Source organism: Erythranthe guttata, chromosome 13 (assembly GCF_056151865.1).
Source record: "Erythranthe guttata isolate IM_541 chromosome 13, IM_541, whole genome shotgun sequence".
Lineage (NCBI taxonomy): Eukaryota > Viridiplantae > Streptophyta > Magnoliopsida > Lamiales > Phrymaceae > Erythranthe > Erythranthe guttata.
In genome coordinates, this window is record NC_142545.1 from 12945043 (window position 1) to 12972622 (window position 27580).

The 27580-nt window shown below is 35.3% G+C and overlaps 4 protein-coding genes and 1 non-coding gene across 7 annotated transcripts; 2 read left to right on the plus strand and 3 right to left on the minus strand.

Moving 5' to 3' along the window:
* Positions 1 to 2971: 2971 nt before the first annotated feature.
* Positions 2972 to 8508, minus strand: LOC105957116 (Di-glucose binding protein with Kinesin motor domain-containing protein). 2 transcript variants are annotated; one of them, XM_012981041.2, is made up of 18 exons: positions 8354 to 8508; positions 8144 to 8246; positions 7967 to 8044; positions 7210 to 7775; positions 6954 to 7122; positions 6797 to 6864; positions 6490 to 6703; positions 6302 to 6378; positions 6104 to 6203; positions 5905 to 6003; positions 5650 to 5826; positions 5271 to 5556; positions 5014 to 5175; positions 4704 to 4919; positions 4569 to 4606; positions 4330 to 4493; positions 4122 to 4247; positions 2972 to 4031 (listed from the first exon to the last, which is right to left on the minus strand). In XM_012981041.2, exons 2-18 carry the CDS (start codon positions 8226 to 8228, stop codon positions 3210 to 3212), a joined length of 3447 nt encoding a protein of 1148 aa, XP_012836495.1. In that variant the 5' UTR covers positions 8229 to 8246; positions 8354 to 8508; the 3' UTR covers positions 2972 to 3209. The 2 variants fall into 2 exon arrangements, with proteins under 2 accessions (XP_012836495.1, XP_088668669.1); XM_088812543.1 differs by having other exon boundaries at positions 8144 to 8504.
* A 1506-nt stretch (positions 8509 to 10014) lies between these two features.
* Positions 10015 to 14647, minus strand: LOC105957117 (translation initiation factor IF-2, chloroplastic). Of its 2 annotated transcripts, XM_012981042.2 has the most exons (12): positions 14507 to 14627; positions 13015 to 14401; positions 12882 to 12914; positions 12651 to 12764; positions 12399 to 12548; positions 12214 to 12312; positions 12032 to 12094; positions 11682 to 11903; positions 11284 to 11520; positions 10904 to 11179; positions 10597 to 10785; positions 10015 to 10489 (listed from the first exon to the last, which is right to left on the minus strand). In XM_012981042.2, exons 2-12 carry the CDS (start codon positions 14389 to 14391, stop codon positions 10334 to 10336), a joined length of 2916 nt encoding a protein of 971 aa, XP_012836496.2. In that variant the 5' UTR covers positions 14392 to 14401; positions 14507 to 14627; the 3' UTR covers positions 10015 to 10333. The 2 variants fall into 2 exon arrangements, with proteins under 2 accessions (XP_012836496.2, XP_088667612.1); XM_088811486.1 differs by having other exon boundaries at positions 13015 to 14647.
* Positions 14648 to 16184: 1537 nt separating this feature from the next.
* Positions 16185 to 17638, plus strand: LOC105957090 (DNA-directed RNA polymerases II, IV and V subunit 12). The gene is made up of 3 exons (XM_012981009.2): positions 16185 to 16337; positions 16489 to 16581; positions 17406 to 17638. Exons 1-3 carry the CDS (start codon positions 16298 to 16300, stop codon positions 17426 to 17428), a joined length of 156 nt encoding a protein of 51 aa, XP_012836463.1. The 5' UTR covers positions 16185 to 16297; the 3' UTR covers positions 17429 to 17638.
* A 1388-nt stretch (positions 17639 to 19026) lies between these two features.
* On the plus strand, positions 19027 to 22209 carry LOC105957118 (large ribosomal subunit protein eL20z). The gene is made up of 4 exons (XM_012981043.2): positions 19027 to 19518; positions 20354 to 20429; positions 20776 to 20890; positions 21825 to 22209. The coding sequence occupies exons 1-4, from the start codon at positions 19323 to 19325 to the stop codon at positions 21876 to 21878; spliced, it is 441 nt and encodes a 146-aa protein (XP_012836497.2). The 5' UTR covers positions 19027 to 19322; the 3' UTR covers positions 21879 to 22209.
* Positions 22210 to 23107: 898 nt separating this feature from the next.
* Positions 23108 to 25118, minus strand: LOC105957077 (acyl-acyl carrier protein thioesterase TE3, chloroplastic). Its single transcript, XR_016028983.1, has 5 exons — positions 24879 to 25118; positions 24588 to 24688; positions 24411 to 24502; positions 24235 to 24333; positions 23108 to 23753 (listed from the first exon to the last, which is right to left on the minus strand). It is a non-coding gene; the product is annotated as an acyl-acyl carrier protein thioesterase TE3, chloroplastic (transcript).
* Positions 25119 to 27580: the final 2462 nt, after the last annotated feature.

Consider the following 27580-nt stretch of genomic DNA (forward strand, 5'->3'; position numbering starts at 1 on the left):
AATAGTCAAGAAACAAAACACGAGATTATTGCACTGTTCACCACTATTTAGTCAAGAAATATCATTCGTTGCGTTGTTATGATTGTGATTGGTTATGCTTGCATTTATAAATTAACCCTTGATCAAGTAACACCGTTTGTTGGAATGATTGCGATTGATTTACTTGCATTTACAAATTAACCCTCGATCAAGTGATGGCTATTTTGTACTTTTCCAAGTTTGCATCAATTTCGGATTACACAATTTCACCTACATAGATGGGATAATTTATCATCTATTTGGATGATTGAATAACGAGCAGTGAATTAATGATATGTATGGATCATGTGTACCAAACACTGGATTAGGGGTGACTAAATTGTATATCATTCCTTATCCATTATAGGGCTGACAGTCGGGTCATGTGAGCCGAGCCTGGATCGGCTGAAGCTCATATTCCATTGATTCCGTCAAACCAAAAGGGCGCGTAAGAGATAGCCATGGCCATCGCACATTATGATTGGGTTAGCTTCCGCTCTAGAAAAAAAAAATTATATTTAATGTTTTTCGCTTTTATTATTTGTCTACTAATTTTACACTGTAGCCCCCGAAATTTTAATACTAAGAGCCCATATATATATATATATATATATATATATATATATATATATATACTCCCTCCGTTCCTAAATAAGTGTCACTTCTCACTTTTTACAAAGATTAAGAAACTCAATAAATATATCTTGATTTTAGAAAAATCATATAAAAATGACTAAAACAACCTTTAATATTTAATGATTTATAAGAGAAAATTAATGAGTAGAGTTTCATTAATAAGGTTAAAACAGGAAAAATACATTTAATGCAGTATTGGAAATATAAAGTAACAGATAATATGGAACAACAATATTTTAAAAAATAGACAGTTATTGTGGACCATAGGGAGTATATATATATATATAATATTAATATCTCTAATAATAATATTTTTTAATTTCACAAATATCATGATATTCAATTGGAAAAAAAGGAAAAAGAAAAATAATGGTGATAGTATTTAGGTTGGATATGCATTTGGTAATGATGAACATATCACAATTTATGTCTATGGCATTAAAGAAAGAGACATATGGTAGTGTTATTATATGTCCAAAAGTGGATCATGAAAATGGGCCATAAAATACCCGTTCCATTAGACCCACAAATTAATTATTATCACATAATATATAATATAATAAACTCTATAAGAATATATATTAATCAAATACATGCACAATTAAGCAAAAAATACGTCCACCCTCCAACTCTTAATGTAGATACAATGTATCCATTCTAAATTTTTTGTTTGAGTATTGATGAGCATTATTAGTATAATTAATTAGACAACCTCCAAATAAATTATCTTAAATATACTATTAATTATGTCATGTCATTTTATGTGATTCTTTTAATTAAAAAAATTGCACTAATCATCTTTCTTGGAGTTCAATGCATAATTATTAAATTTTTTTTTTTTATCAATTATGGAGTACCTACTAAACAAAGATTAGTATTTACTATATGAGATTGAATTACTTTTTTATTGCTCGGTTCGTCAAAATAGTTCTCGTATTAAATTAATTAAATTCTCGTATTATATTGAATTTGTCCACAAAACATCTTACTTGATAACATTAAATTATGATTTAAGGATAAAATTTTATTTTTCTTGTTTAGCCACTCTCTATAAAATTAAGAAGAGGGGTGCTATAATTGACCCAAGTTCGAATCCCCTTGTCAACGGTCGCTAGGTCGAGCTTGTCACACATGGTTAGCCTAGTGTGGTTTACATCTCTCGTATGGTTTGCAAGCTATTATACGAGAATGTAGGTTTACCCAGTGCACCTATATGGTTGGCTGCGGGTTCCTGCATTACCAAAAAAAAAAAAAAAAAAAAAAGAAGAGGGGTGCTATTAAATTAATGAGATGGTATCATAAAATAGCAGAGGAGCTTCAATTTTTGTAGCGGTTTAAAATAAGTACGAATAATCTTATCAACCAAATATGTTATTAGTCCCTACTATTTAGTAGCAGAATCTAATAATGGTAACCAAACGGGCCCTAAATGATAAATAAAACGGTAAATTAAATAAGAAGTATTAAATAAATACTTTTACATTGTCACATGCACCAACCCCATATAGTTCCATACATATGTATATAGTTTTGTTAGTATTATGAATCTAATTATTATCAACTCTTAATCATTACTCAGATCCCACCAAAAATAAATAAATAAATAATAAAAATAAATAATAATAAATAACAACAGAAGAAATAGAATGTCATGTGGTGATAGAATCATGAACTCTAATAAAACAAACCCTACAAGAAAAGATGCTCACTAATAATTATATGTGTTTAATTTGATTAATTAAATCAAGTGCAGATAGATATGTAAAATAGCTCCAATGTTAATTTGTCTTGACCCACATAATTAATTGGGTAAAATCAAATGCCCACAGACAAGCCATGATTAGCAGGTAGAGCAACAAATTAATGAAATTTCCCTTATCCATTAAATTAAATTAATTTAATATTTTATATCATTTTTTATAATTTCTTGATATATAGATAATCAGCTGCCAGACTAGTAGTTGCTTAACTTGCTTGGTTGTTACAAATTTAACGATGTTATTACTGATTTTGAAGAACTCAGAACGACGTCGTTAGAACTAATAGAAACGTTATCGAATTTTATCAAGTATTGTTTGAAGCACTGAAACGCGGCAGTTTTGATGACTGTGCATGAGTCCCACGCCTCTTGCATGATCGCACGTAGCACCTGAGTTCACTCTTTGTTGCCGCTCGTTCGAGTTTGCTGATAAAAAGGACATAAAAAAAATGTTGCTTTCGTTTTTTGTCGATTATCTCAGTACTTCAGCTTAGAGTAAAGTAGAGTTGCTTTCTTTCCAAGTTTTTAACTTGATACATAGAGCTTGCACAAGTAAGATGTTGCAAGCCATTAATTGATAATTACGAACAAAAAACCACCCGAACCAAATTACAATCGTTATGTACATCACCATCAAATCAATTCACTTCAACCAAACAAATAAATTTAAACCAACCAAAGAGATGATAAGCATCATCCATCATCGAAAGTTAAAAAAAAAAAAAAACGAATCTTGAAACTCAAACTATGCAAAGGTCAGTCGGAACAAATAAATACGAAAGAAACTCGAAAACCACTACAAGAGATTCCTTGTTACTGTCCCAGTATTCCATCCTCGTTCTTTGTCTCTGTGGTTTTGCTTCAGCTGAGTATTATTATTACTGTTATTAGCATCCCTTGTTGCTACACCTCTTCTAGCGTTTCCAAGAAACACGCGTTGACCGATTCGCCCTCGGCTCCCGATCGAAACTCTCAACTTATCCATACCGACATTGACACCGATTCTTCTAACAGGCGGCTGCATGGGTGTCTTCACGTAAATCTTCTTCTGTAGGCTTCTTCTCAACGCACTACCGAGTCTCTTACCTCTGTTCTTTTGATCTTTCGGACTATGCACCTGTAGGGGCAAACACGTTTCACCTCCTTCTTCACTCTTATCGGCTTGAATCGGAGTCAACGGCAGAAACGAGGGTGCTAGCTTCGCTTGTCCATGCAAACTCGGAAGTGGGATAAGAGAGTTTCTACGTGGAGCAGAAACCCTTGGGACAATCGGACAAAGCGAAGCTCTGCCTGTTTGTTTCGGCGGTTTTAATAGTTGTTCGGCAATTTCCGGATTATTTTCTTTATCCATCTTGGGATTTTCATCCATGGAAAGAGGGAAAAACGAGAAGTCATCGTTTTCAGCAGATAAACGAGGGATATTATTACTTGGTTGAGGTTTGGTTTCGGATTGAGATTTATGAACACCGAGTATTTTCGTCGGAGCAAGTGGCGGTCTCGTTGACTCGGAGTTGACCTGCTCCTCTTGGTGTTGTTTCATTTCTGCTAATATCCTCGAGTCAACGTGCTGTCGTGCTAACTTTCTCTCCACCAGAAGTTGCGATTCCAATTCTTTTATCTGATTTTTTTTTTCAAGAATCATAAAATATTCGTTCAAGATATAGATCAAAACGGTGGTGAAAAAAAATCGAGCCTCATGCAAATTTACCTTCTCTTGGAGGCTTCGGTTTTTCGAATCTCTATCTTTTATCTTCACCTCAAGACCATAGTTAGTGTCCTCCAACTTCCGTACATGGGAATCTTTGCTCTTCATTTCTTGCCTTAGTTTTTCAACCTTCAAACATAAAATCGATATCAGAAAAAAAATAATTAAAACAATAATCTACAGAAAACTAGGATTTCATAGTGTACATTACCATTTGTTTGTATTTGACGAGCTCGGTTTTGTCCATTTGCTTCTTTGCAGGACCTAACTCAATCCCGCGAACTCTACTAGCGAAATTTAACGAGCAAATAGTTTCGGTCAGATCGTTTTCGTTTGGACTGATCTGCACAAACATCAATGTCTTCGAATCTCCTCCTATAATGAAGAGAAAACGGGGCTTAGAAAAAAGTGATTTCATCTAATTTAAAACTACAATAAACGCGTGGATACCTAAAGAGTCTTGAAGCAAGTGAGTGAGTTTCGAATTCCTACACACCCAAAAAAAAAAAAAAAAATCAGAATGCAATATATTTAGCAAAAATCGAATTTCTAAATTCAAGAAAGTGATGTATTTATATTCTGTACCTAAAAGGGATGTGTGGGCTTCTATTTGCAAGAGCAGATATAACATCTCCAAGTGCAGAAAGTGATCGATTTATATTCTGAGTCTCTTTCAATCTCTCTCCTTGAACTTCCGTTTTAGCTATTCTCTCACTTCCGGCTAGATCAACCAGCCATAACTTGCTCCTCGTGCATTCTCCGTTAAGTAGATTCTCTCCCTTCACCATTACACAATGCATGCTGCATTTTAGAAAAAAAAAGAATCGTTTTTTATCAACTTTTTCTCGACTTAAAACGGGATTATAAATAATCAAGAAAGAATGAAGAAGCGAACCAATGGGAACGGCTACTATGTTCATTGGCATTAGTCGATCCAACGGCTCTTCCATTACTGCCAGTCCGAAGAACTTCCCAAACCTCTCTCACATTGTTCACATTTGCTTCGACCAATCCCGGTACATGATGCCCTCCTTCACCTACTTGTTTTATCTCGAGCCTGCATTTACTCCAATAAAAAAACCGATCTTTTTAATAAGGAAGCAACGAATTATGAAGCAAGCTTTTTTTTATCTAATTAATTAAAGAACCGACCTTTTTGCATTTAAGCCAGGCTGCGAATCCGAAACTAGTAAATCCTTTATCTGCTCATTATAAACCTCCAAAACACTAACCGATACTTCATATCGGTGCGTGTTTTTCCGTTCCTCAATTATGTCAAATAGCTTCTCGAGAGTTCTGTAGTTAACTCCACGAGCTTCATTTGTTCCCTCCATAGTAAATGTTTTTCCAGTTCCGGTTTGCCCATAAGCAAATACGCAAACATTAAATCCATCGAGAACCGAAATTGCAAGTGGGGCCGTTTCCTCAAAAACATCACCTACAATAAAGAATATGTACTAATTAGTTATAAAAAAATGGACTAATTATTATTAAATCGAAAAGGCATGGGTTAAAAAAAATTTGAAATTACATTGGTTGTTTTCGGGACTAAAAACGGCGTCAAATTTAAATGTCTTTTTCGATATCCCGTTTGACAAAATCGTTAATTCGCCGTCTTTTGAAGCTTCGAAATCAACTGCCACTGAAACTCCACCATTGATCTCTTCAGTGTTCAATGGCCGACAGCGACAAAATACTCTAATGTTACCTGACGGAAAACGTATTTTTTATCAAATTTGAGAAACTTAAACATAAAATCGTTAAATCGACAAGTCAGTTATATTACCTTTCAGTTCAAGAACTTTGTTGTAAAGTTCTTTCCTCTGCTTCACTTCTTGGAGGTACTTATTTTTAATATCTTCGTGTAATTCGACTTGCTGATTCACTGGCAACATATATTTACATTCATCAGAAAAAAATAAAAAAATAAAAATATTAATAAGCAAACGAATAAATAATCGAAAGGTATATTAAAAAATAATTACTTGTGGATTGAACAATAGATTGGACACCCTCCATCTCTCCTACATAATGCTTAAGGACTGCAGCTTCTTCTGTGAGGCTAATATGTTCCATCTTCAGAATCTGTCGTAAAATAAATCGAAAATTCGATTCAAGTACTGTAATTCACAGTATATAATAATAATTCACAATGTATCAAAAATTCCAATATATAATAATACCTTCAATTTTCGTGTCAAGTCACGAAGTGATGAAAACCATCTCGTCTTTTCTTTCACTTGTCCCTCAATTGCAAAAGCTACATGAGTAAAAATCATCAGACGTGTTTAAATAAGCAATAATTTTATGTATAATTAACACATAGTATATAGTTGTAACGATCACTAAAATTGTAAAATGACTTCCTTACCCAATGATCCGACATGCATTGATTTGCGCATAAGCTCGTTTTGAAGATCTTTCAATGATTTCCAAGCTTCGTGGCATTCTCTACTCTTTTCCTCGTATTCTCGTTTAATTCCCTCCAAAATCCTTTTTGTCTTCGACAGTTCCTCCTTCTGTATTGCATGTTCGGTTCGAAGCCTATGAAACTCATTATCGTTGAACGAACCATTTTCGTCGTCCTATCAATTAACATAATTTAGTTAGTTAGTTACATCTGTCAATGCACATGATCTTAATTTAAAAATATTTAAATAGCTTTAAAGATTATGTACATTCAGCGAATCGCATTGTGGTATGCACGTAAATCCCACTTGTTCGGATAATCTCACCTCTTCAGAACCTGAGATCAGTAAATGAATTTATATTTCGTACATCCGCAATGAGCCGTTAAATTTGTGAAGATATTTAGAAACTTCATTTTCGACTTACTTGCAGAAGAATCTTTCCTAATAAATATTCCACTAACTATTGGACTGCCAATTACTCCTTCAAATCTAACCGACAACCCTTCGTCTCCATTAACGCAAGTTTTAAGATCGGATATCACCAAAGGAACATGTGCGCCGACTTGTGCGTAAATATCTAAACAAGACACAACCTGCAAAATTTAAAAACCAATAAATGCTCGTATTATCCAGCACATCAAAAAACTTGTCTTCTTGATAACCGAAGCAATTATTATTACCTTATCATCTTGTAAGAAAACATCGAAGATTCTCATTCCCGAGGGACCATCAGTGAACACTATCTCCGAAAAGTGCAGATCGACTAAGTACTCCCCCGACACTAAATTCTCAAAATGATACGAAAAACTCCCAAACCGTGCAGTTTGATAAAGACGAACGTCTTTTGTGTCGTCGTCACCGATTATGGGATTTTCTGTCCTTATAGTATCGCCGCCGTTAAAACTACCGTCCTCGGAAAAGCGGATGCTGTCTTGAAATTCAACACTAGTTGAAGATCCAACATTGATGCCAATTACGGTAGTGGAATCTTTAGTCAGATTCTCTTCGACCAATGGCGGTGCGACAAGCTCAAACGAAGCTTCGGTGCATAAATCTTCCATATTTGCAGATGGATCCTTAAAGGGGTCGATTGTTTCCGAACCCTCGATTCCGTTTTCTAAAGAGACGTCGATTCTTCCGCCCGTAAAAAAATTAGGCGATTCTTCGTATCTTTGGTTAGTAATGTCGGGTGAACCCATGCATACTAAATCGGGTGATGTTAGCGAAAATCCCAACATCGAACGACCTATAGAAACCGATTTTTTTTTAGAAAGTTAAACTCAATTGGGATCAAATTTTATTTGAAATTCAAACGAAAAAAACGAGCTACTCCGCATATATCGATGACTAAGCACAATCAAGAACTAATAGATCTGAATAAGAAATGCTAAATGTTGAACTGAATTTAACCTAGAAATTAGGGTTTCGAGAGATTACCATCAATCTTCGTGGGACTACATTCATCCGTTACTTCCATTGTTGAAGCTTCAGATCCAAAAAAAGTCGGCAATTCGCCTGCGAGTGAAGGATAAATTCAAGAAAAGCACAAAATCAAATTAACAGAAGCAGAACAAAATAAAAATTGAATCTTGAAATGAAATTCAACAAACCCACATTGAATCTGAGTTTGATCTTGTTGCTGCAGGGTAGAAACATCAGTTATAAGAAGTGGGTCTTGCCATTCAAAGTCTTCCTCCATTGATAAAAGGGATCGGTTCTTTTCAAAATTTGAACGGGAAAAAAATTAAATAAAAAATGAAAAAAGATTATTAAATTCAAATTCAAGGGCAAAAAGATGAAAAGGGGGGGGAATTCCATGCTTACTTTTGTAGAACTACTTAATTACAGAGGAAAGAAGAAAGTTGCCATGGCGAAGGGCCGTTAATTTCGTTGTGCCGTTATGAATTATGGTGGAAGCCCTCCCCTTTTGAAATTTGAATTTTGAACTATGCCGATTTGTGTATCTATAGATTCTATACTCTATTATTTTGTATTAATCTTATGAAATAGTACTAATTATTTTGTAATTTTAATTTTAATTATTTAAATGAGTGGATTTTTTTCCCTTTCCCATTAATTAGCAAATTTTCTTATATTTATTACTCTGGTCTAGAGGTGGAAATTGGAACAAAATTTTCGATTCTCGCCGATTTTGATTTGAAATTTTCTGACTCTAGAACAATATTTTTCAATCCGAATTGTGAAATTCCGACTTCCGATTTTTCCGAAATTATTTGGATCTCTTTATGAGACTCCGATCCGATTAAAGTTCCGAAAATGATTCCAAAAATTCAGATTTTTTTTTCCTTCTGAATATTACAATTAAAATACCAATATTATAAGGTGAGCAAATATTGGAAATTTTCGAATTCTGCCTATTCCGGTCTGAATTTTTTGATTTGGGAACTTGTTTATTTCGTTTCAATTTCCGAAGTTCCGATTTCTTATTTTCCTATTTTTTTTTTTTTTGAACGAAATTGAAGCTAGTTTTTAATCATTAACCGAAATTACGAGTATATATATTACCAAAATAATCGAGACAGTTTCTGATTTATGCAAGTCTTGTACCAAAAGGCGAAATCCCTCGCCCCCATGGCCCCTCACCTTTTGGCCCGACAAGTATTTGATGGAGGAATGTAAGAGGGTGTTTGGTTAAGCTTATTTTAAATCGTTGATAAGCTCTTACGTCTGATAAGATGTTTTTAGAGCTGATAAGCTGTGACATCTTATTTTTAGGATTAATTTTTAGAGTGTTTGGATAATGAGCTTATTTCCTATTTTTAGTCATTATAAGATCTTAAATAAAAATATGGGGTAAATGTACTTATTTAAAAAGATCTTATTTGGTCTCCAACAGCTTATTTTAAAAAAAAATTAAGATCTTTTTTTACAAATTTACCAAACACTTTGGAAGAGCCTATAAGCTCCTTAACATCTTATAAGCTTAGCCAAACATCCTCTAAATCATGGTAACTCAATGGCCCGCTAAAGTAGTGGACCCAAACCTGGTGCCCACAAAGAGCCAACCTCATTGGAGTTGAAATTCTAAGATATTATAAAAACTTCACTTTATAACTTTAACTAAAAAAACAATTTAAATTTATCAAATAATATTTTTATATTCAACATGTTATCTTTTAAAGAAAAATGTCAAAACACATATTAATTTTGAGATATATTTTGTAGAGGTGTTGCTCGTTGGGGTCGAGAGAATAATCTAAGACGAAGACAATCTCCGGGTTGATGATTAAAAACTAGTTTCAATACGCCCCCTCAAGTGCAGAACGAATTACATTTGAAGCCTCGCACTTGAAATAATAGGAATGGCGCTTCAAATACATCTCGAGAAATGCGAATTCCGCATCCCATAATCTTACTTACTGCTCGGGTTGCTTCTTGTAATTGGTTTGGTTTTTATTCCGTTTGTCAATCGGCCTGTAAATTGTTCTGTGACGGTGGTTTCCCACACCGCGAGCGCTACACAATTAACAAAAGGATCTCACATTCATAATTAATGGCCAACATCATACAAGATTAGCAAAACTGATTACGCATAAATCTCCAATCAAAACGCGATGTTAGACGTTAATTAAGCATCTGTTGCATATGGCGGTCATTTCTAAAAACTCTGCAAAAAACTTGTATAATTTTAATGCTATAACGAACCCTATCGCCCCTAAGCAAAACGAACTTAAATCCCTTCCTAACGCGCTTAAATATTCACAGCTCTAAACTTCTGCACCGGGAGCCAACATAATAATAAGGCATCGATGATGATGTCATGTGTGTTGTGTTTCTCTACAGTTAGTACCCTGCTTTTTTAACTGCAGCTGACATTGTGGCCGATGCCTCTTCGAGCGACCTTCTCTTTTCTACCCAGTTAAAGACCTCGATAATATCACCCGCTTCCCAATCATTGAATCCCTCTATTCCAATTCCACACTCTAGTCCCGCATTTACCTGTCACATCGTAAAACCGATTATCAAGAAATCAAGAAACCCTACTCGTTGAACTTTTTTTACGAAATATAGGATCACTCAAAAAAAAAAAAAAAAAAAAAATTTACCTCATTCACCATCTCCTTAACCCGTTTCAAGGAATTAAGGACACCGACATAAACTTCTTTTGTATTTCGAAGTACCCTAATTCCACAGTCTTTGACTATTTTGCCCTCCGTCACCATGCATCCAGCAACACGTGCACTGCCGCTACTAAATACCGCCCTTACTTCCGCCATACCTATAGGGACTTCTTCCTGCAAAAAATAAAGACATTTTTTTCCTCACATAAATTCCAGTTTTAAGATGGAGATATCGAACTACGGAAAACGCATTAAGAAAAAAAACAAATTAAAATCAAGGAATGTTATTTACCTCGACAGTATCCAAGAGACCCTCCATTGATTTCCGCACGTCATCAATAAGTTCGTAAATAATTTTATACAGACGAATTTCAACACTCTTGTTATTCGCGTAGCTCTTAACCGAACCAGATACTCTGACGTTAAAACCGAAAATAATGGCTTCACTCGCAATTGCAAGATCAATATCACTATTACTCAAATCGCCCGTTGCTTGATGTACATACTTGATTGTGATGTTATCTTGTGGAAGCCCCTGCATAGCTTGTCTGATAGCCTCGATCGATCCCTATCCATCAATTCAAGATTCATTTAAAACAAAAGAAAAAAGAAATTGCAGATCAATATAATCCCGTACGAGAATATTAAGAAAACCCACAAAAGAGTGAGTACCTGAACATCAACTTTGAGTATGATATTGAGTTGATGCAAATCTAAACCGGCATTCTTTCCCGAAGAAACAGCAGATGCGTAAGAAGAGAGCGTAACTTTTCCATCCCCTGCTTTTGCTGTTATACGTTCGTTTCTTAAATACTCTGCTTTTGCCTCTGCTTTTTCTCGAGCAATATCGAGTGAGACAACGACCTCGAATTCGTCACCTGCTAATGGAACATTATTCAATCCAATGACCTGGCAAATAAAGCACAATACTTTTCAAGAATTCGGTGAAAAAAAAAGTCGCACTTCAAACAAAAATTACGAGTCGGTCAATAGAGTTTAATATGATTATTACATCTAATATAATTCACCATTCAATATATATCAGAAAACGTAAAAGACTAGCAATATACCTGTACTGGGATAGAGGGCCCCGATTCATCGACTCGTTTACCATTATCATCAAAAATTGCCCGCACCTTTCCAAAAGCTTCACCGCAAACTACTACATCTCCTTTTTTGAGTGTTCCATTTTGTACAATGAAAGTAGCCATAGGCCCCTTTGATTTATCAAGACCAGCTTCAATCACTGTTCCTTTAGCATTCCTCTTTGGATTGGCCTTCAATTCTTGCAACTTAAATTGGAAAAAAATTGAAAACCAGGTCCGGAATTAATGAGGAAACATGACAATAACTATTTTTTACACATAGCAACAATATATATGGACACAACTTATAAAAAATAAAAATAAAAACTAAGTACCTCAGCAACAAGCATGATGGTTTCCAGCAATTCAGCGACATTGTCGCCTTTAAGAGCACTAATCTGTTATACACGGTTCAAGAATAATTTATCGTCTAAAAAAGAATTGATCTTTATATAACAAGTGGACATGAAAATCCAAGTTTATATATATATATATATATATATATATATTTAATCACCTTAACCATTGGGATGTCGCCGCCCCATTCTTCAGGCATCAAACCAGCTGCTGAAAGATCTTGTATGACTCGATCTGGATTAGCTCCGTCTTTATCAATCTACATTGGTTCCATAAATAAAAAATAAAAATAAAACCAACACGAAACTTGTACTTCAAGCAATAAAACTACCATAACAAAAATACCTTATTGATAGCTACAATAATCGGCACCCCTGCAGCTTTGGCATGAGCAATAGCCTCGCTCGTTTGAGGCCTTATCCCATCATCAGCTGCAATTACAATTACAGCAATGTCCGTCACTCTAGCTCCACGCGCTCTCATCGCTCCAAATGCCTGCCAAAATATTAATAAAAAAATTACAATGAACAAAGCGAATTAGATTATCTGTCGAGAAAACAAGAAGAAAAAAAAACAATAGGTAATAAACAATATTACCTCGTGGCCAGGTGTATCAAGAAACACACACGTTTGTGTCTTTCCGTCGATAGGTACTTGAACCTTATAAGCCCCAATTCCTTGAGTAATCCCGCCAGCTTCACCCGCTGCCACCTAAGACACATTTGTATATAATAATGAGTGCAAACCTCTAAAAATCGGAATAAAAAAAAAAAAAGACTCGAAGTCGGGTATATCCTTATATGTGTGTGTGTATATATATATATATACCTTGCTCTTCCTTATGTAGTCCAAAAGTGTTGTCTGTATGCGGAAACAAAACATATTAGCTGGAGTTCGGAGAGAGAGAATTTCTTCAATTAAAAACAGTTATAACAAATCGATAAACATTGTTCCACACTACCTTTCCATGGTCAACATGCCCCATTATAGTCAAAACCGGAGGCCGATCTTCTAATTTATCTAAATCGTCTTCATCAAGAATCTCCTTCTTTTTCGCCATTTCCTCAACCCTAACCGGTACAGTGTCGATCACTTCCACCCCGAACTCTTTACAAATCATCTTCACCATCTCTTTGCTCAGCTTCTGCACTCCGTCGGGCCTAATTCCCTTCTCGAAAAAAAACCCAAAAAGTGCGCCTTCGCTTATTGCCAATTCGTACGCCAAATCTTCGGTCAACATGCCATCCTCGTCGATTTCCACCATCTCCGCCCTGACAGGGGCGGCATCCCTAGCAGCCTGCCTCCTAGCCGCCTTCCGGCTCGCCTTAGTCCATTTTCTGCCGCCCGTATGAGCCTTCGAAGAACCGGGAATCGAAACGTCGAATTCAGACACATCCTCGTCGAGAATGCCATCATCGCTGACCTTACGCCTACGCTTCGGGTCCCCATCAGATGCTGTACCTGCTTTACTCTTCTTTCTCCAGTCGTTTTTGACTTTTCTAGTCGGAAGGCGGCTCCCCGGTTTTCGAGGGGCTAAAACAGCTTGAGCAATCAGAGGATCCACCAAAGGTTTCTTGGACGCAAATTTATCGATCAAAATCGGCTTTCGCCTTATTGTCTTTTCAACCAAATCGTTTCCATCGCCCACATTCTTCAAGACAACAGGTTTCTTAACAGAAGGCGATGGATCAACAGACGGTTTCGTATGCAACTTCGGTTGAACTCTCCGAGGCGGAGCAACAGATTCAGACACCACTTCTCCACCCGTCCCAGGCTGCTTCACAACTTTCTGCACAACAGCCACCGAATCACCCCTCCGCCAAACGCTCTTCATAGTCTTCGACTTGCGTGTCGAATTCTCCCCCGATTTAAACGGCTTACGATTCGTTTCTCGATCGGCTGCATCATTCGTTGTAGGCTCGGTTACAGCTACATTCACCTTACTACTAGACTCTAGCTTCTCGACTTTCTCCAAGGACTCGATCACCTTACTTCTCTCATCACCACCACCGCTATTCCCGCTAACCTCCAATTCGTCCCAATTAATATCGAGAAGGGGGTCTACCTTCGGCACTGATTTCAAAACTGGATTTTGTTTACCACCTCTATACGTATTAGAATCAAGAGATACCGAAACCCCTTGTTCCGTAGTTGTGGTCGAAGAATATCTACAAACACGAAAATACCTCGACTGTGTGCCACTCCATAAAGAACTTCTAAACCTAATCCCATTTCCGCGGGAAGAAACCCTACTAACTAAACAAACGGAACTGTCGAAATTACCGAAAGAAATCATATTTACGCTTCCGAAATTCAATAGGGAAGGTAACGAACCCATGCTCGAAAACCTAGATGAATTTCACCATTACAAAGTATCGGAGTAGGAGCGAAACAAAAAACCTCTTCCCTCGGTATCGAAATCGAAATATGATTAATTAAAAAAGTATTTTTACCTGGAAAATGGTCGAGATTATGTGTTCTTCGAGTGCGTTAGGAGTGATGAGAGAGGGCAGAGAAAAATGAGAAATGAGCAAAGGTTATAACTTATAGGTATCGGGGTTTTTAATCTCTCTTATTTATTTATTTATTTATTTATTTATTTATTAATGATTATTTTCAATATATAGGAGTATTTACAGACTTGATTTAAAAGTCCATACATAATTTTCAATTGCCAAAAAAACCATGGTTGCTATAATATTTAGGGTAAATTACAAACACCCCCCGAGGTATGGTTAAATTACAAAAACACCCCTCTTGTTTGAATAATTACAACCACCCCCCTCAACTCATCAAATTTAGTGGAATCTTCGAGATTATATGGAATATTATCACTTTTGTACCCGTTTTATCCCAGTCAAACTCTACATTATGAAGCAAGATGATCATAATATGTGATTTTTAGCTTGTATATATCAGTTTGTGGTGCATCGGAAACTGTATTTTTTACACAAAAAGAGTACAAACTAGATCACATTTCACGGAATCTAGATGACTATGTTGAATTTGGGACCATAAAGGTGGAGGTCTAAGAAAAAATCATAGTTGAGGGGGGTAGATGTAATTATCCAAACAAGAGGGGGGTTTTTGTAATTTGACCATACCTCAAGGGGGTGTTTGTAATTTACCCTAATATTTACAATGACCTCTCCTATGTTGTGTTTTATATAACAAACTTGCTAGACGTAGTGAGTTCTAAGGGTGTGAACGAGCCGAACTCGCCTATTTTGGTTGGTTCGAGCTCGAGCTCGAGCTCAACGTTGAGCTCGAACTCGCCTATTTTAGCAGGCTCGAGCTCGACTATTTGTACTCGAGCTCGAGTTCGAGTTGAGATATTTTGACACGAGTAGTTCGACTCGAGCTCAACTAGAGTGTTAAATAATAATAATAATTTTATTGTATACTATATTTAAAAAAAAAACAATTAAATAAGAAGCTCGTGAGTAGTCCAACAACTATAATTTGGCTCGCGTTCGAGTTTGAGCTTTTGTCGAGCTGAGTTCACGAGCCGACTCAGTTCGTTTACTACCCCTAGTCAGTCCTTTACTAACTTAATTAGTATAAATATATCAACTATATTTTTATCCCGAATAATCCTCTTTAATTCAATTTTTTTTTTCGACATAAACCCCATTAATTATCTTATACTTTTTTACCCTTTTCAAATCTTAATTTTGTTTTCTCTTATTCCGTATTTTAATTTGTCACGTCTCCAATTAGTTGACTTCAGATTAAGCTGACTTGATTTAGTTTGCTTATTTTTCCAGTGGTTTGTGGCCGATGACGGGTCACCAGAGCTCCAATCAGCAGACTTCATTTGGCTAACTTTGAGTTTGTTGTCGATTATTACCAGCGACGTCGTAGGAACTCCAATTAACTGACTTGATTTAGTTAACTTGATTAACATGACTTAACTGAAGTTAGTTGATCGAACCTCGTCAGAAGTGGAAAAACAGCTGATCGGATGTCAGAAGTGAGAAGCTGTTTGCTAGTCCTAAACGATCAGCTAACGGACTGAGCGAAAGTGTTGCATATTAGTAATCGAGGGTGAAATTGATTCGCCTCACAACATGAATGGCGAAAAATGGAATTATAATAAAATTGAGGGGCTAAAAATGTAATTCTCTCGGAGTATGTTACCTTTTTTTTTGTGTATATAAAAAGAAAAACCCCTCTCCTACCAGAGGAAGAAGGACCTTTAAACCCTAAAATTCAGAGTCTCTGGTTATCGATCGCCGAAAACAATGGATCCTCAGCCCGAGCCAGTCAGCTACATCTGTGGAGGTACTTTGCCCTATTTAATAATGAATTCCATTTTTGATTAACAAATTCATTAATTCCCAATTTCGCATACGCGTTTCGTTAATCGCGTATTCTGATTTTTTTTTTGGGGTATGGATAATCAAATTGAAAAATTGAACTGGGGTTTATTCAGATTGCGGCCAAGAGAACACACTGAAGCAAGGGGATGTGATTCAGTGTCGTGAATGTGGTTATCGTATTCTCTACAAGAAACGTACCCGCCGAAGTAATTTTTCTTCCTTTTAATTATTTATTTTTATTTTTCAAATTTCAGCAATAGAAAGTTATATCAGTTTAATTGTGAATAAAATCATTTATATCGAATTTCAGAAAATATATTATAGGCTATTTAGGGTATTTTGTTTATTAATTTCAGAGTTTACGTTAATGACACATAGACCTGCTTTTCCAAATAACAAATGATATGGTTGACAATCTTGGTGATCTACGTATTCGATTTCATGGGCAAAAATTAGTTGTGCCGTTGGGTGATTTTATGCGGAAATGATTATTACGTGACAGATAATATATTAGTAGCGGTCGTAAATTCTGCGATAAAACTTTGCTTTAGCTTTGCTTAGAAGTAAGCAATTTTTGTTTTAATCTTTGATGAACGAAAGACGAGCCGAGATGTTATGTTTCTTGTATTCTCGAATCTTGGTATTTCGCAATTATTTGCATGGTTAGATTGCTTTATATTCTTACACTTCGGACTGAAACAATATCGTTAGGACTCGATCGTCATTTGGTAAAAAGATTGAAGGAACTTCGGAAGGTAGAAAAACTGGATATGTGGTATAATCGATCGTTTCTATTGTGCAAGTGGAAATACGGGAGATTAAATTATCTCAATTGTTATGGTTAACTCTATCAATAGCAAAATATGAAGTGACAAATCGTCTAGTTTTCATCGTAATCTAAGAACGAGAAGATTCCCTGCTTATCTTAAGAAAGAAAAAAAATGGAATCTTGATTGCGAACATATTGTTTGATGATTCATTCGTGCGTTTGCAGCTCTTCAATTCATTTTTTTTATTTTGTTTCTTGCAGTTGTTCAATATGAAGCTCGTTGAAGTCAACATCAAAGTCCCACCATGTAGCGGTTGTTCGGTATGAAGCTCGTTTAAGCAGTATGAAGTAGGTCTCCATGTATTATAACTGCTGCAAATTGTGTTATATAATGTTCTACTTTTATACTCGTAACCGTAATATGTGATCGTGTGTTTTCTCGTGTGAGTAGTCTATGTTCGAACGAGTAATCTGGAAAAAGATTTGGTTTTTAATATTTGCTACTACTTGCTTGTTATTTTTCATATATTGGTCTTGAATTACTTAATGCATGGAAATTGGATCAGTGAATCGCAGAAGATGGTGAAAGTGGAATTGAATTTGCTTCGGGCGTATAGAAATAACATCCTAATACATTTAGGCGTCGTTTGGTTGCCAGGATTAGATTAACCAAGATAAGATTAAATAATCTAATAAAATTCAATTGTATTATTGGAACATAGAAGATCCAATAAAAAATATTCCTAGGAGGCAATATAAATTACTATAACATAATATTTGCGGGTTGATCCGGTAAGTTATTGTGCATGCGGAATCCTAAACATCAAACAAAGTCGAATAATTTAGTTAATCATGACTAATCTATCTAATCAAACGAGGCCTTAAGTTATCCACTGGTGATTAAGCATCAAACGAGGCCTTAAGTTATCCAGTGGTGATTAAGCATCAAACTATGTTACAAATTTTAGCCAATTTTTTTTTTTTTTTTTTTTTTTTTTTTTTTTTTTTGAGTAAAATTTAGCCAAATTTCAAGGCATTCAAATTTACAAGTTTAACTGAATTAAATGTGCAATACATTAGTCCACAACTCCACGTTTTGGAGGCAATTTTTGTTTGACCTATTCATGATTTTAAACAAATGAATAGGCAGAAATTAATTTGGAGATTAACCATGAAATTCCAATAATTATCTCTGACAATTAATTAACAATTCAAATAATAAAAGTCTTGTGATCGGGGCATATAATCAACCATTAGTTGTCTTGCTTTCATACTCTACAACTAGGCTACTCTTTCTATTTATTATGTAGCATGAATACTTTAACTTCTTAACGTATTTATGTTTCGGATACGTTTTGTGTTCGAAACTCGAGGATATTTGCTGGACACCTGATGAGTCATTTTGTAACTTTTGAAAAGTTGAAAACATGTTTGACATCAATTTTTCAAATATTTTTGTTGATTCCCTAATTATTTACATGATTTAATGATCAATTCAAAGTGCTAGTTGATAATAATATTTATTTTGAATATATTCATATCAAAATATATAAAAAAATATATGTAAATAAAAACTTATTTATATTTAATTTAGCATATTTATAAATATATTTCTATACTTTTAATACTTATACGTTTCTCTCAAGTTTCTCGTATCTCCATTTTTGGAACATCTCGTTTTTCCATATATGTTTTCCCGTTACCCAGTATATCTATTTACAGTCGGAATTAATAAAATTCTATTAATTAAATAAAATATTAATTATTAAAATAATAATTTAGTAGGTTTTTACTGAGCCAGCCAGAACAAGAAAAAACTATTATTTAATCCATGTTAAAGTAATAATTTTGTTGAGATTTTATTACATGTGAAACTTAACCAAAAAGTTGTCCTAAGCACGAACAAGTCACTAGACGAACTCATAAAACGAATTAATTATAGCAAGTAGTAGTAAAATGAAGAAAACAACCACTTGATAGAGTTGCTTTCCTCCATTATTGTTGAGCATTAATTTTGTCTTATCTCTCTCTCTCTCTCTCTCTCTCTCTTCTGTTGAGGTTTTCTTCGGGCGAAACGAAGATCAAAGATTCCTTCAAAAAATCAATTTCTTTTCTGAAACCCAATTGAAAAATCTCTGATCGATCGAGAAAAAAAGAAGGTAAATAGAAAGATCAATTATGAGTGAAGGGAAAAAGGGCACCCGTTACAACCAACAACCACCGCCGCCGCCGTATGGAACTTTCCAGGGTGTAGTCAACCACCCTCCCCCGACGGCCATAGGCTTCCCTCAACCCGTTCCACCGCCTGGAATTTCCGGTGGTCCCCACCCTCCGCCGCCTCAGTTTTACGCTCATGGTTATCAAACTGTTCCAGGTATCATACTGTTTATATATATACCCATCTGTATTGCACAATTTTTTTTCTGTAATTTCCGATCAATCAATCAGATGTTGAATCTTGTGTGTACGAGTAGAGTAACCCATTGATAAAGACTCTGTCTTTATCTGTAATTTGTTCAGACCGTTGAATTGTGATCGTTATTTTCGAGATTTTGACCTGAAAATTATTTGTTGCACCGTGAGCTGAATCCTTCTATTAATTGAATTTTTTTAATATGGGATCCCCTATATTACCTTGATCTGCAGTTTTCAGGGAATTATGAATCTTTTTTTTTTTTTTTTTTTTTTTTGTGTGTGTGTGTGTTTTCTTGATTTGGGATTTTGGTAGTATTTGAATGGAATAATTGATCAAGTGTATGGGTGTAAGACCGATTCCCGATGTTGCGGGAATTATGTTTAGTGTTCGTCAAACCTTTGCGAGATCCGTTTCGATTGTACTTTGTTTTTGACTAAAAGATGATCTGATGTTTTCTTGGTCTAAAAGGGACCAAAGAGTAAGAATTTGATCTTGTCGAACAGTTCCTTATGTACTAAGGCCTCGTTTGGTTGGGGAGATTAGCCATGATTAACTAAATTATTGGACTTTGTTTGAGTTTGGTATTCCCAAGAAACTTGCTGGGTCGACCCGCAAATATTATATTATCATGGTTTATCTTGCCTTTTAGAGAGTTTTTTTGTTGGACGTCCCGATGTCTGATAAAATAATTGGAATTGTCATTAGATAATTTAATCTTATCTTGGCAACCAAACGAGGTGTAACCATGTTGCCACTAAGTTGTGAAGTGATTTGATCCGATTTTCCATTGCAGGTTATGCTGTTGCAGAAGGAAGACCCGTAAGGGAGGCCCGCCTTCCTTGTTGTGGTATCGGCTTTGGCTGGTTCTTGTAAGTCTCGTCCACACAAAACTAATCCCCCATTTTTTTAAAACTACTTTTGTTTTTCCCAAAGTGCTTCCAAAGTTTAATAAAAAAATCGGATTTTTGATCGGTTATTTAAATTTTTGGAACCACTTACTTCTGTTTTATAAAATGGCTTAAATTTATTTTTCTTTCGAGTGACTCAAAAGTTGGGTTGGTTCGTGAATTCGGAGTAGTAAGTGGTATAATTTGGAGTTATGGGATTCACATAAGCTCGAATTATAATCTTGGTTTTGGTATTTTTGACGAATAACTTCTTATATACTAGCTGTTAAAAGGAGGTACTCCGTTTCTTTTTTTGTCGTTGTTGAAGGTTCATTATTGGATTCTTTACTGTTGGAATTCCATGGTATCTCGCAGCGCTGCTTCTCGTTTGCTCCAGACTTGATCCTCGTGAGAAACCGGGATATGTTGCTAGCACAATTGCTGTGAGTATTCTTTCTTTATTTTATTTATTTATTTTTAATCCAGTTCGTAACTGTTTTTGTGTCTCTCTCTCGTTCGTTACTCTGACAAGTTTAAGATCTAAGTTTAATCTTCCTCTGTTCGCCTGATTTATGTTATCATCTTTGCCTGATCTATATGCTATTAAATTTCTGCATATTTGGTAACACATTTCATGGAGAGATTAGTCCGGGCCTCGTTTGGGAATGTTGATGGGATTCATAAGATTGATTGAATTCGTTACGATTACATTGTCGTACGATCATGTACAATGTGATCGTCATATATTTGAGATTTGTGATTATACAATTAATTTCATTTATGGAGATTGAATTTGGACTATATATTCGATTAAAATCCTGGCCCGGGTTTTTTTCCTAGTCAATATGAAAAAGAGAACAACCTCCTTCAAAAATACAATAGTAGAAATTTTGGAAGGAGTGGAGTGTTTGAAAAGGGTAATTTTGTCATTTAAGGATTTTTGTTTTACTTTTATCCATCTAATGTCCGGTTCCGATGATTTTCCTTGCATAAATTTACGGCCAGATTTGTGACGGGGTTGAAAATCGATCATTTTTTTATTTTCCCCAACATCGAAATATCACAAATGAATCAAAGTTTTCGATTCATATAAACGATTTTGATATTGGCGTTCTTGATTTGCTTATACACATGCAAGAACGGCACGTTAGGGAAATATCTTTAGGGTTTATATTCGATTATTATGAGTCAATCCATTCTAAGAAATAATCAAAGATAAACCATCAAAACTACACCTTTAAATGACTGAATTACCCTTCTTAAACGCTACATTTTGACAAAATTTCGACTATTGGAGCAATGTGCTACGAATATTAATGTTTGTGAAAATAATATTAATGTTTCACATGAATGATGGATGTATCTCAATTTTGGTAGGCTGTTATTGCTACAATTGCTGTCATCTTCGGGCTGACAAGTATCGACTATTGACTCAACTGCACTCGACCGAGTCACGCGATGTGAAAAAACTAGTTTGGTTGTATATTTGTATTGAACGAATCTTCTCTCACTCTCTCTATATACGTTTGATGTGGGTATCGACTGTATATTCAAGGCCCGTGCGGGCCCTGTAATGTTGGAGGTAAATTCAGTATTTTGTTTTCTTTATTGTGTGTTGTGCACTCGAAAATATTATGTACTCGGGTACTTGTGAATTGCGAGAACTGAAAAAAAAAAACCCCGAAACCTGTACTTTCATGCATATATAGTATGAAAAAATAGTAAAATTTTATTTGATGAGCTTCTTTTTTTTCTTCTCAAATTTTAAACCACTCAACACAAAATTTCATTCGTTGACCGGCGTTGACCAACATTTGACCGACAATATAAGATTACGTAATTTTACTGTCGATCGTGACTATAAAAATTAATTATGTGTTCTTACTATCTATTTTATTTTGATCATAACTTTTGCGCATAAGCTCATATTACATTGATTCAAGTTGCATTAGAAAGATGATCACATGTTCTACAGCTTTCATGTTTTGTGATTTATGAGATTTTATTTTGGTCATGGTAAAAATATATATAGAATCTTATTGTCGATCGAGGACAATAAAATTACGTATTTTCACCATAATTTTATCATTTCTACTCTAATTGTTGATTAATTTTTTTTGTTAAGCTTATAAATAGACCTATGATATTCAAGTTTCGCAATTTGTGAGATTCAAATTAATTAATTGTTAAAAATCACTATAAAACAAATTATGTGATTTATTTTATGGGGAAATTAGCTGGAAGCCCCTAAAAGATATTCTTTATAGTTATAAGGACATGTAGATTTTGACTTTTTATTAAATGTTGTTGTGCGCTTTCGTGCTCTGAATCTGAAGTTAGGTCTGAAGTATATGTAGCACAATTTCTTAGGAAAACTAACAGTAACGACAATACAACAATTTGCACAGCTTAGTTATATTAATAAGTAACAATTTAATTATATTAATAAGGAACAACTTAGTTAAAATAAATTAAAGAAAAAACTAAAATAAGAATAGATGCATTCCACAACACATACACAACTTATACAAATAACTTAGAAAACTTATTTATAGAGCCTAGTTACATTAACGAGCAACAATTGGAAGAAAAAAAATTGCATAGCTTAATCACATAACTTAGTTAAAATAAAAAGAAGAAGAAAACTTAAATCTCTGGCGCGTACATCACTATGTAGGTGTGTGAATATGTGTGTGTGTGTGTGTGTGTGTGTGTGTGTGTTTGTGATTGTGTGGCAAACTTCGATGATGGCAACGACGGAAAGCAGGGGTCGAGCAGATTTGGCGGAGTATAGTGGGGTTAGACGAAATTTGATAGAGAACAGTTAAGATAGACGCGATGAAGGTGCATGTAAAGAACAAATGACTTTTAGCAAATTGCAAAAGTCCAACAGTCCTAATTTGAAAAACTACTAGCGCTTAGAGATTTTTAGAAAATTGCCCCTTATTTTAATTATAACCTAATCATATATGAACTTCGATTGCACTGATTCAAACTGCATAGGAAAACATATATGACAATCCAAAAACCTTTCATATTTTCGAAATTCATTTTGTATTATGATCTAAAGTCAACATGATTTCTTTTTAACCAAGATATTGGTGTTTTTGACATAAAATACATATAGGTAAAATAAAACAAGATATCTAATTTTTATGGGACAAAAAGTTTAGTTTAGTTTTTCTTTTTTGCCCTCATTTCATGAACGAGAAACTGATTTAATTTAGATATCATTTCCTGAGATATACGAGTTGGACGATAGTTTTCACCAAGGCAAACAACTGTCGATTTTGCCTCCAAAATTGGCTGCATACATAAACATACCAAACATTAATCTATTCAACGATCATAGTGAAAAAGAGAAGGTCAACATAAATTTCTCACATGTCCTATATAGTAAAATAAATATTATTGATTTTAATTATTCATGCTTGAAATCAAGTATTTTAGACTTTAAGAGAATAACTAAGTGTTGATATAAATGCATAATGTCAGCTATGTACTTGCATAACTCATTAATTTTTCTTTTCCTACACAATAAATTGAAAAATAAATTATAGTACTATCATTAATAGTGAAGCTACTTTTGATGGATTGAATGGAGCAAGTGGCTAACCACATATATTTTTTTCAATTTTTAACTTTGAGAAGTATTCAATAGTCATATTAATTTATCGAGGTGCTACTGTATGTAATGCCATGTATATATATGTAGAATTAAAAAAAATCTAAAGATATTCTTTAAACGATAAAGAATAAAAAGTATAGAGCTACTCAAAAAATGTACCTTTAGGTTCGGTAGCTTGAAAATGAGATTTTCAAAGTAAAATCGAGTGGTAGAGTAGTCATATAACTTCACCATCAAAACAAATTAAATTGATCTCCACTCTATAACACAAAGAAAAATTAATCGAAAGAATTTTAAAATATACGAAAATTAATTCTTGAATGCAAAATCCATACCCTTAAAGGTGCGATACATTTGAATGACATTTCTGTAACAGCAAATATGTCGCCATCTAATCCGATCTTGTTTTTGGATAGTTCACATTGACCTGCACAAATACCATTTTATAAAAAAAATTAAAAAAAAAAATAATAAAATAAAAATAATAATAATATTTGTTGAAGCAGTCTCACCGTATTCACAATAATTCGCATAAACATAATCTTTTACGACTCCATATCGATCCACTTCATAATCCCGAACCTCTAGTTTTATTTCGTGGAACCAATTCATCCTTGTCATGAAGTAATAACGACAATATGAAAAATGACAAGGGGTAATTTTGTCAAATGAGATTTTTTTTTTTCTCTCATTAAATCAATGTTATTTGATAATCCTTTAATTGATGTACATTAATTTTAATTTTTAAAGAACGACTGTCAAAATGAAACAGATGGAATAACAACAAATGGGAAAACAAGTACCCTTTGCCACCGCTAATTTTGTTGGTCGAAGCAAAAGTGTTGTAATTGTTCATTGTTGCAGATAACTTAACACTTGATAATCGTCGCGGAATAATCGGAAGCTTAGGTGATGGATAACCTCGACTTTGCCACTTGGGCGGAATCAAAAGAATACTCAAGGGTTGCTGCAACATTTTTCCCTTAGCAAGTGAAAGATCAAAGATAATAGAGTTTTAAAATGATAAATTATATTCTTGCAAATTTCAATATGTTCCATGCTTTCCTAATTATTTTTGGTTATATATAACCTAATGAGTGAGCAATGATCCGTACTGGTTAGGCAAGAGTTGAAGATAGGAAAAAGTGTTAGCCTATTGTGTATTTTAATTAATGTATGTCTTCGTGTCTTTAATATTTCGACGTACTCGAAGTAATAATATTTTGGAGCTTTAAAATATAGGTCTCTGACAAAAATATATTAGAACTAAATGACAAGTCCAAATAAGCATTTGCTTCACATCAGTTATAGAATACATTCCAAAATTACGTAATGTTATTGTCGAGCCTGACAACAACATTAATTATGTGTTCTTACTATCTACATTGATTCAAGTTGCATTAGAAAGATGATCACAATTTCTACAGCTTTCATGTTATGTGTTTTATGATATTTTAATTTGGTCATGGTAAAAATATATATTGAATCTTATTGTCGATCGAGGACAATAAGATTACGTATTTTCACCACAAATTTATCATTTCTACTCTAATTGGGTCGATTAGAACATAATAGTTAAACTTAGAAATAGACCTATGATATTCAAGTTTTGCAATTTGCAAGATTCAAATTAATTAATTGTTAAAATCACTATAAAACAAACTTGGTGATTTATTTTGATCATAACTGAATCATATATTATGGGAGAAATATATTTGGAGAAAAGAGAGAGTGATATCTCTTACGTATATTAGTCATATATATAGTTACATGTAGGAAACCCTAATCTACTACACAAGGTAACCTAATATACAAGGAAACCTAATATACAAGGTAACCTAATATACAAGGTAACCTAATAAATAAGAATAATAATAGGTATACGTAATATATATAATATAGATACGCTAATACACCCCCGCAGTCGAAACGGGAAAGGAGAGGACGTGGAGACTGGAGACAAACTGTTGGAATAGTTGAGTAGGGAGTCCTTTCGTGAAGATATCGGCAAACTGGTAGTCGGATGGGACACGAAGGACTCGAACGTGTCCCAAAGCAACTTTGTCTCGTACAAAGTGGATATCGATCTCCACATGTTTCGTACGAGAGTGTTGAATAGGATTGCTTGATAGGTAGACGGCACTGACGTTGTCACAGTAGACAATAGTGGCTTTCGAAAGTGGGCAGAGCAACTCAGAAAGTAGGTTGCGTAACCAAGTCGTTTCGGCGACGGCATTTGCGACAGCTCGGTATTCGGCCTCCGCACTCGATCGAGAGGTAGTGACCTGTCGTTTGGAGGACCAAGAGATGAGGTTGTTGCCGAGGAAGACACAATAGCCCGATGTCGAACGACGAGTGTCAGGGCAGCCACCCCAATCGGCGTCGGAGTAAGCGATAAGGGAGAGGTCCGGATTGGGGAAGAGCTGAAGGCCGTGATCGAGAGTCCCACGAATGTAGCGAAGGATACGCTTGAGAGCAGCCATATGAGGTTCCCTCGGATCATGCATGAATAGACATATTTGTTGCACAACATAGCAGATGTCAGGACGAGTAAACGTGAGGTATTGCAGTGCACCGGCAAGGCTGCGATAAAGAGTAGGGTCAGCAACGGGGGGTCCAGTGGTCGAAGACAACTTGCTCTTTGTGTCAGCCGGCGTAAGACAAGGGTTGCAGGAAGCCATGTGTGCACGCTCTAGGATCTCGTCGGCGTACTTGCGTTGAGAGAGAAATATCCCATTCGACGAGCGAGTGACTGAGATGCCGAGAAAGTAGTGAAGATCGCCAAGATCCTTCATTGCGAACTCTTGATTAAGGGCAGCGATGATGGAGCGGAGCAATTCAGGTGTTGAGGCGGTAAGTACAATGCCATCGACATACAGCAGAAGGTAGGCGCATGAACTGTTGCGACAGTCGCGTGAACTGTTGCGACAGTACACAAAGAGTGAAGTGTCGGACTTGCATTCTCTGAAGCCAATGGTAGTAATGTGAGATGCAAAACGCTTGTACCAAGCACGTGGTGCCTGCTTGAGACCGTAGAGTGCTTTGTTGAGACGACACACGTGAGTGGGGCGAGATGGATCGACGAATCCAGGAGGTTGCTCGCAATAGACAGTTTTAGAGAGATTGCCATGTAAGAAGGCATTTTTCACGTCAAGCTGGTGGATTGGCCATGATCGCGAGAGAGCAATACTGAGAACTGTTCGAACAGTGGCTGGTTTGACAACTGGGCTGAAAGTCTCGTCAAAGTCGATGCCAGCCTGCTGGAGAAACCCACGAACAACCCACCGTGCTTTGTATCGCTCAAGGGAGCCATCAGACTTGAGTTTCTGTTTGTATATCCACTTACCAGAAATAACATTAGTGGACGGGGGGCGGGGCACAACATTCCAAGTATTGTTTTTAATTAAAGCAGTATATTCCTCAATCATGGTGTTTCGCCAGTTTTGGTCAAGAAGAGCTTGGCGATAGTTGGTGGGAATGGGAGAGGTAGAGGATGCAACGAGAG